The sequence below is a fragment of the Sapajus apella genome, unplaced genomic scaffold (genome assembly GCF_009761245.1).
Source record: "Sapajus apella isolate SASKATOON/1434 unplaced genomic scaffold, GSC_monkey_1.0 scaffold36, whole genome shotgun sequence".
NCBI classification, from domain to species: Eukaryota; Metazoa; Chordata; class Mammalia; order Primates; family Cebidae; genus Sapajus; species Sapajus apella.
In genome coordinates this window covers 18,782,426-18,792,170 of record NW_022436976.1, presented here as the reverse complement: position 1 = coordinate 18,792,170, position 9,745 = coordinate 18,782,426, and the positions used below count along the sequence as shown (strand labels likewise).

At 41.9% G+C, this 9,745-nt stretch overlaps 1 protein-coding gene across 1 annotated transcript in view; it reads left to right on the top strand.

Moving 5' to 3' along the window:
• IL23R (interleukin 23 receptor) overlaps window positions 1–9,745 on the top strand; it is a 76,596-nt gene that overhangs the window by 37,592 nt on the left and 29,259 nt on the right. Inside the window, exon 7 of the mRNA XM_032296645.1 lies at window positions 7,983–8,139. Coding sequence (XP_032152536.1) covers window positions 7,983–8,139 — 157 coding nt within the window. The remainder of the gene's footprint in view (window positions 1–7,982; window positions 8,140–9,745) is intronic.

Here is a 9,745-nt window from a genome sequence, read left to right as displayed (position 1 = left end):
GCGCCACCATGCCCAGCTAATTTTTTGTAGTTTTAGTAGAGACGGGGTTTCACCGTGTTGACCAGGATGGTCTCGATCTCTTGACCTCGTGATCCACCCGCCTTGGCCTCCCAAAGTGCTGGGATTACAGGCGTGAGCCACCGCACCCGGCTTTACTAATTTTATTATATACCCTAAAAATTACTTGTTAAAAATAATTCCTTATGTCAACTTGTTTACCTTTGTACACTAAAATCATAAATGTGAACTTTACAGTCGTTTGCATTACACTTAAATGGGATCCATGTTTTGCATTATTTGATCGATATACAAGTGAAGATTCTGCTGAATTCCTTTTGCATATGCGGAATTTAGATACATTTCAAAACAACACAAATTCTCAATTTTTAGATTCTGACTTAATGGAGTTTTATTCTAATAAGACACCTGGGGTCCTTTGTATAGCATCACAGTCATAGAATGATATTAAAGAATACTGAGTTCCTTAGCCTGGGTGCAGTGGCTCATGCCTGTAATCCCAGCACTTTGGGAGGCCGAGGAGGAAGGAACACCTGAGTTCAGGGGTTCAAGACCAGCCTGGCCAACATGGTGAAACTCTGTCTCTACTGAAAATACAAAAACCTTAGCTGAGTGTGGTGTGTGCACCTGTAATCCCAGCTACTCAGGAGGCTGAGGCAGGAGAATTGCTTGAACCTGGGAAGCGGAGGTTGCAGTGAGCCAAGATTGCACCACTGCATTCCAGCCTGGGTGACAAAGCAAGACTTTGTCTCCCCCAACCCCCCAAAAAAACCTCTCTTACTGCATGTAAATAGGAATATGTAATAGACTAGAAAAATATTTACAAAATAGAAAATAACTATATTATCAGTGTCTCTGAAGAAGTTTTCAGAAGCCAACTGTTTTCTGGGTGAAACGCTTGTTCTCTGCTCCCCCTGGTGGTGCTGCATAGGCCATCTTTGTAACAGGTACCTTTGAGCTCACTTTTCAAAACCTTCCCTTTATCAGAAGTGGCAAATGGAGCTGAAAGCATAGTTATCTCATACAATCATTCTGACAATCCTTTGTGATAGGTAGTATTACCTCCATTATATAAATAGGGAAAAGAGTTTGAAAGAGGTCAGGCCAGATTTTTTTGAACTTGCACCATCAGTAGCTAAGTGCCTTTCACAGACTCTACATCACTTTAAAGACCAGATAAATAATTAGAAAATGAAAAGACAGATTTCAATCCAAAGCCAGGTTCTGTCTCCTCCACCATGATTTTTTAAAAATATATTTTTAAACTCATGACTCCCTCAGTCAATCTACCATGCTTCTTTTAAACTCAACCACTATCACAGAAAAGGTGAATTACCATTTCTATCCAGATTACTCAAGCCAAGTCACTATAGCCAGAATGAAGCTTTGTTTACATTTGCTACTGCCGATTTCATCTGGGTCATGCATGAAGTGTTGTCTTTGCCTCTCTGTGGGAAGACAGGAAAGTCAGAGTCAAGAGGAGTGGGAGGATACCAAAGATTACAGATCTCTTCTTCCACTTCAGCTCCGTGGTGGCACTGCCTCCATCAGATGTTGCTGGAGGTGGGGGGTTTACTTCAAAGCAGCAGGAAAGCCTTGCGTCTAAGAGTACAGGCTCTAGAGTTCAAAGCCTGGCTCTGCTACTTTCTAGTCATGCAGTCTTTTTTTTTCTTTTTCTTTTGAGATAAGGTCTTGCTCTGCCACCCAGGCTGGAATGCAGTGGTGGGATCTCAGCTCACTTGCAGCCTTGACCTCCTGGACACAAGCAATCCTCCTGCCTCAGGTGCCAAGTAGCTGGGGCCACAGGAAAGTGCCACCATGCCCAGCCAAATTAAAAAAAAAAATTTTGTCGAGATAGGGTGTGCCATGTTTCCCAGGCTGGTCTCAAGGTCTCAAACTCCTGAGCTCAAGCAACTGTCCCGCCTCAACCTCCCAAAGTGCTCAAAGTGCTGGTATTACAGGCATGAGCCACTGCTCTTGGTCAAGTCATGCAGTTTTTTTTTTTTTTTTTAAGACAGAGTCTCAGTGTGTCACCCAGGCTGGAGTGCAGGCATGATCTCGGCTCACTGCAACCTCCTCTTACCAGGTTCAAGTGATTCTCGTGACTCAGCCTCCCTAATAGCTGGGATTACAGGTGCCACCACCACGCCTGGCTAATTTTTGTATTTTTAGTAGAGATGGGGTTTCACCATGTTGGCCAGGCCGATCTCGAGCTTCTGACCTCAGGTGATCTGCCTGCCTCAGCCTCCCAATAGTGCTGGGATTACAGGCATGAGCCACTGCACCCAGCCTAGTCATGCAATGTTGAGCAAGTTTCTTATCTTCTCTGCCCCTCATTATTCCCATATATAACATGGGGATAGGATAAGCACTTACCTCATATAGTCGTTGGGGAAAGGGGACCCAGTGATGTAAGAAGTTAACTAGGAGCCCGGAAGAGAGTAATTGCAGCAGGGATAGTAGAGCAAAGGAATCCACTTGAACCTCACAGCCTTGAGGGTGCTTTTCAGCCCCTTTAACTAAGGTATACACAGACTGTGAGGTACCTAAGGGAATCAGGCTGATGAGGCAAGGAGAATATGTGCCACACAGTGGTCCCTGTTTCAGGCAATGATCAATGATGGATGGCATACGTGATGTTGGTCCCATAAGGTTATCATGCAGCTGACAAATTTCTGTCACCTAGTGATATATATTACAATCACCTGTAGGAGTCACCACAGTAACATGCTTTATAGGTTTGTAGCCTGGACGCAATAGGCTACACCATATAGCCTAGATGTGTAGTAGGCTGTACCACCTAGGTTTGTGTAATTACAATCTGTGATGTTCGTATAATGATGAAATCGTTTAACGATGCATTTCTCATTATGTATCCCTGTCATTAAGTGACACGTGACTATATTTATCTCTTGAGAGATGGTTCCAGGTCAAAGCTTCAGATTTTGTCTCTGGAGACAAAACGGCCTCTTGGAGAACATTTACAAACATGCTTCCACCTCATTTACCTCTCTCTCCCTTCTGAATTCCCTAGCAGTCTAGCTTAGACCAGGTTGGAATTTATAAAGATTTTAGTAAAGGCTCAGAGATGGCAAGAAGAAAATAAATCTCAGCTGGGAGTGGTGGCAGAAGCCTGTATTCAACTACCTGAGAGACTGAGGCATGAAGGTCACTTGAGCCGGGGCTTTGAGGCTGTAATGCCCTATGATCGCACCTGGGAATAGCCACTGCACGGCAGCCTGGACAATACAGGGAGACCCCCATCTCTGTAAAAAGAAAGAATATCAGCATCTCAGAGAAAAGCCACCTACTATATAATCTTGATTACGAAATATAACCAGCTTTTCAAAATTGGTTTGAAACCTGTCTTTTGATTTTCTAAATATCTGTTGAGTCCCTAAAGTGATGTAGAGTCTGTGAGAGGCACTTAGTTACTGACGGTGTAAGTTCAAAAAAATCCGGCTTGACCTCTTTCAACTCTATTTCGCTATTTATATAATGGAGATGCTACCAATCACAAAGGATTGTTATGAAGACTATATGAGATAACAAATATTCTTTCAGTTCCATTTGCCACTTCTGATAAAGGGAAGGTTTTGAAAAGTGAGCTCAAAGGTACCTGTTACCAAGACAGCCTATGTAGCACCATCAGGGGGAGCAGAGAACAAGAGTTTCACCCAGAAAACAGTTGGCTTCTGAAAACTTCTTCAGAGACACTGGTAATATAATTCCTTTCTATTTTCTAAACACTTTTCTAGTCTATTGCATACTCCTATTTACATGAAATAAGAGGGATTGGTATATCGGCTATCAACTGCTGCAATAATGTATAACAAACTGCCACAAACACAGCAGCAATAAACGTTTATTTCTCACTGTCAGTGGGTCCAGCTGGTCTAGGTTGAGCTTAGCTGGGATTGGGCATGTGTTTGCAGCTCAGCTGGCTCACTCCTATGTCTTTGCATGAGCTCTTCTCTACATGTCTCTAGGTCCTCTTTCTGCCATCAAAAGGCCAGCCTGGGTATGTCCTTATGGTGATGGCAGATGACAAGAGCACCTAAGCCCAATCTCTCCAGCATCTTTCAATCCTCTGCTTATATCGGGCTCACTGATGTCAGTTGCCTCAAAGCAAGCCACATGGACAGACCAGAGCCAGAACGGGAGGATATTCAAAGCTACATGGTAAAGGCCAAGGACATAGGACAGGGAAATGACCTGGGCATTATTGCAATCCACTTCAAAATGTAATGAAGGCTCTCTCCCTGCTGCTGGAACCGGTTCGTGTGAGGAGAGGAAGATGGTAGCATCTTTCCAAACAACAAAGGCCAAGAGCCTTGGCCGTCTTCATCCTTCTCTAGCATTTGACGCTGTTGACCTTGTCCTGAAAATGTCTCTCCTCTCGGTTTTCCAATTTCAAGAATTTCTTAGTCTTCTATCAATATTTCTGGCTGCCCTTTCCTCTATAAATTATTTTTTTCTGCCAATTCCCTGAACGCTGACATTCCCTTCATACCTACCACCTCACTGCCCTCTTTCTTACTCCTTTCACCTGCTGCCAAGGCCTCAGCTACCCTTGTATGTAGGCTAGAACTTGGAGCCCTCCCAACTCCCATGAAAGTCAGACCTACATTTCTAGCGATTTGTTGGTATCTTTATGGACTGTCTCCCAGGTCCCTCAAATTCAGTTCAGAGCTCCCAGTTGCCAACAGCAATCCACACCTACTTCCTAAACTCTATTTCAGAGGCATTTGCTACATTGTATATACTTGCCTGTTTGCACTTCTATTTCTCTACCCTTTAACTATAAAATGGAAGGCAAGGATGTGCCATGATTATTTTTTGCATCTACATTGATTTTTATAATGTCAAGTTCATGCAGATAAATTTTGAAACATTAGCTATTACTATGATTATTTGTCTTTAATGGTGACCAACTTTAGTAACAGAGGCGGGCAGGGAAATCTTAGATATATGTTCAAGTAAGTGGATTATTGGTGACTCATTAATTACCTAGCCCAGGGTCTCAGCAAACTTTTTATTCAAGGGACAAATTGTAAACATTTTAGGCTTTGCAGAACATAAGATTTCTGTCTCAACGACTCAACTCTGTGTGTGTAGCATGAAAGCAGTCATAGACAATTATGGAAATGAATGGGCATAGTCTGTTCCAATAAAATTTCATTTTTGGACACTGAAATCTGAATTTCACATACTTTCCATGCATCCTGAAGTCATCTTTTAAAATTTTTCTTTCAACCATTTAAAAATGAGAAAACCATTTTTAGGCTGCACAAAACCAAGTATTTATTTTCCTGGAAGGGCTGACAGAACAGCATACAGATAGCAAAGACAAATCCTTGGCTTTGGCATTCCAAGTCTGAGGGTTGGTATAAGACAGAAAATTGGAAGAATGTTTGAGTAGTCACAAATAAGTTTCCCAGTCACCACCTCATTTCCCTCCTCTACCAAACACTGGATGAAAATTATTTGGGCAGAAAGAGGGGGAGATTGCAGGGTAGGGTAAAGTGAGAAACCAAGAATTTAGACACTGGTGGGTTACCGAGGACCCTCTCATCCTGCACCATGTCCCAGATTGATGGTTGGGGAAAGTAGAAATTATAGAACTCTAACTAGGTTGGAGATTCTTCTTCCCTCCACCCAAGGATGCTCCCAGGAACTTATATTTAGCCTAAGAAAAGAGAGGTCTCAAACTGATGAACATGAAGTTTCAATGACCCCCAACTTTCAGAATTGAGGCTCTAAGCAGAATGAACTTATTTCAAAATTTCTTGCACTCTTGAAATTATATTCTTTACAGAGGCACTCAGTTAAGTCCAGCTCTTTCAACATTCATTTTAGCCTCTGAAGATGTCATCCTGAGGCATCAGCTTGTACCTGCAGAACCATCAGCAGTCACCTGGTCTGCCTTATGGTTTAAAGAGCTGATAACAGTTCCATAAGATTCTTCTTACTATTTCCGAATTCTGACTATAGGGTATTTCTTTCCTTCAAGAGGACTTATCTATAAATGTAATGGTAAGAAACATGTTGGAGAATAACAGCTTCCTTACAAGAGACACTAATATGAAGCAGAGTACATTTGAAAGTCAAATCTTTGGCACAGTAAGTAAAATTTATCTAGATCCCAGGAGACCTCAGACACCCGCCAGTTATATTAACATTGCAGAAAATTTCCAGGGCCATGAATAGAGACATGGCTTATGGAAACTCTGAATGAATGGTATCTTTCATTCAGTTTGAAAGCTATCATTCAGAGTTTCCATAAGCCATGTCTCAATAGACAAAACTATTCTAGGGCAGATGACATCCCCCAAACAAATATTTTCAGTGCATTGCAAGTTTTAAAGATTGATGTTAAGATTGGGTTTTAAATGGAAGTATACCTGAATGAGTTTGAAAGCTTGTTCTTTTTTTTTTTTTTTTAATCTCACTCGTTCTAACTTTCATGAGTACCTGATAACTGCCTTCACCTAGTTGTTGCATAAATGGGTTTCTAGACTATTGACATATTTTATGTCTGCCTTTCAATCATGCTTCAGTTTTTCCAGTAAATTACTTACTAGAACATGCTAAAGATGCTGTACAAATGCCTTGGTTTCTTTCTGCCAACTGAAACAGCTTGTTTGGGGCTCATTTTTCATTATGTTTTATAGCAGGGTACAAAATCTTTTTTCTCCAGGGAAAAAAGATTTTTGTGTTTATTCCTCAGCTATTTTATCTTCCATTGAATTTCTCAGTTCAACATTCTTAATAGTTTAATTTTTCTCTGATACATACACACATATATTATTGGGCCTTTTAGAATCTGCAAAAACCTGCAATGAGGACAAATTTACAGCTTAGCTTATAGGTATTTTTTTCTAAAAGTCATTAGCGAGTAAAATTATTTCATCATTCTGGAAGAATTATTGATCTAAATATCCAGCTGCAGGGTAGAGGGGAATTCAAACAGTTTCTATCAGGTCCCCATTTCCCCACCCCATTAAAAGAATATATTCCAAAATTAAGAATATATTCCCAAATTAAGGCTGGCTGTGGTGGCTTACACCTGTAATCCCAATGCTTTGGGAGGCCAAAGTGGAAGGATCACTTGAGCCCAGGAGACTAGCCTGTGCAATATAACGAGACCCTGTCTCTACAAGAAAATTAAATAATTATCCAAGCATGGTAGTACATGCCTGTAGTCCCAGCTACTTGGGAGGCTGATGGAGGATCGCTTGAGCCCAGGAGGAGGTGAAGGTTGCAGTGAGCTGTGATCAAGCCACTGCACTCAAGCCTGGGCAACAGAGTGGGACCCTATCTAAAATAGATATATATTGTATATTTATATTTTTATATATTTATGTGTGTGTGTGTATATGTATACACACATAAATATACACACACACACAAATATATATAATATTACATTTGGACTTTCTTGAGATTTTACAGAGTTGTCAAACATAAAGCAATGTGGACTGGGCATGGTGGCTCATGCCTGTAATCCCAGCACTTTGGGAGTCCGAGGCAGGCGGATCGCTTGAAGTCAAAAATTCAAGACCAGCATGGCCAACATGGTGAAACCCATCTTTCCTAAAAATACAAAAAATTAGCCAGGTGTGGTGGTACATGCCTGTAATCCCAGCTGGTCAGGAGGGTAAGGCAGGAGAATCACTTGAACCTTGGGAGGTGGAGGTTGCAGTGAGCCGAGATGGCACCATTGCACTCCAGCGTGGGGGACAAAGTGAGACTTTGTCTCCAAAAAAACAGTCTGTATTTCACTTCTAATGTTTGAGACAGTATTTGATTATTTACAGCCATGTTTTACATAAAGTATACTTTGTTTTCCTGGGGTCTAGAAGAGAGCTTGGAACATAATAGGTGCTCCATACATTTCTGCTAAATAAAATAATTGTTTTTAAAGCACACCATATTTTATTATTGCTATCCATCAATTTTAGGTTAAAGAATTTGACACTAATTTTACATATGTGCAGCAGTCAGAATTCTACTTGGAGCCAAACATTAAGTACGTATTTCAAGTGAGATGTCAAGAAACAGGCAAAAGATACTGGCAGTCTTGGAGTTCTCCGGTTTTCCATAAAACACCTGAAACAGGTGAGTGTATTTATATATTTTATTCTCTTGGTCTTTTCTTTATATATCTTTTCTTCTGAGCACAGTGGCTCGCACCTATAATCCCAACACTTTGGGAGGCCAAGGCAAGAAGATTGCTTTAGCCCAGGAGTTTGAGATCAGCCTAGGCTAGTGAGACCCTAGTCTATACAAAAACAATAATAATAATAATAATAATTAGCCTGGGTGGAATGCAGGCTAATTATTTATGCATTTGTAGTCCTAGCTCCTTGGGAAGCTGAGAATCACTTGAGCCCAGGAGTTTGATGCTGCAGTGAGCTATGATCATCCCACTGCTCTCTAGCCTGGAGGACAGAGCAAGACCCTGTCTCCTAAGAAATTTAAAACAGCCAGGTGTGGTGGCTCACACCTGTAATCCCAGGACTTTGGGGCGCCTAGGCAGACAGATCACCTTAGGTCGGGAGTTTGAGACCTCCTCGGCTGACATGGTGAAACTCTGTCTCTACTAAAAATACAAAAATTAGCTGGGTGTAGTGGTAGGTGCCTGTAATTCCAGCTACTCTGGAGGCTGAGGCAGGAGAATCGCCGGAACCTGAGAAGCAGAGGTTGCAGTGAACTGAGATTGCACCACTACACTCCAGCCTGGGCAAGAGAGCGAGACTTGGTCTCAAAATAAATAATAAGTTTAAACCAAATACAAAATAAAGCTACAGTTTTTTTTTTCTCTTTAATGTTCACCAAAATTGACATAACTATTCTAGGGCAGGTGATGACATTTAAATTGTCATTTTGCTTTGATTTTCTTAAGGTTTGCTATAATTTACATAGTGGTTCTCAAACATTCCTGGGCATAAAAACCACCTGAGAGGCTGGGTGTTGTGGCTTACACCTGTAATCCCAGAACTTTGGGAGGCCAAGGCAGGAAGGTTGCTTGAGCCCAGGAGCTTGAAACCAGACTGGGCAAGATAGGGAGACCCCATCTCTACAAAAAATGCAATGTAAATTATTAGACAGGCATGGTGACCCATGCCCATAGTCCCAGCTACTTGGGGACTGCAAGAAGAATTATTGATCTAAACAGGCTTCAGTCATAGCTCACTGAAGCCTCTAACTCCTGGGCTCAAGCAATCCCCCTGCCTCAGCCTCCCAAGTGGCTGAGACTACAGATGCGCTCCACCATGCTAGCTGAGGCAGGAGGATCACTTGAACCTGGGAGGTTGAGACTGCAGTAAACCATGTTCATGCCACTGAACTCCAGCCTGGGTGACATCCTGGGCAATTGTGAGGCATACAATAAGCTAAGAACTTGTTTTGAAAAATATCTGGATGTGGTGGCTCAAACCTGTAATCTCAACACTTTGGGAGGTGGAGGCGGTTGGATCACTTGAGCTCATGAGTTCAAGACCAGCCTGGCCAACATGGTGAAATCCCATCTCTATTGAAAATACGAAAATTAGCTAGGCATGGTGGCACATGCCTATAATCCCAGCTATTCAGGAGGCTGAGGCAGGAGAATGGCTTGAACCCCGAAGACGGAGGTTGCAGTGAACTGAGATCTCGCCACTGTGCTCCAGCCTAGACAAGTAAGACCCCATCTCTGAAAATATTTTTAAGAATTACGTTACAT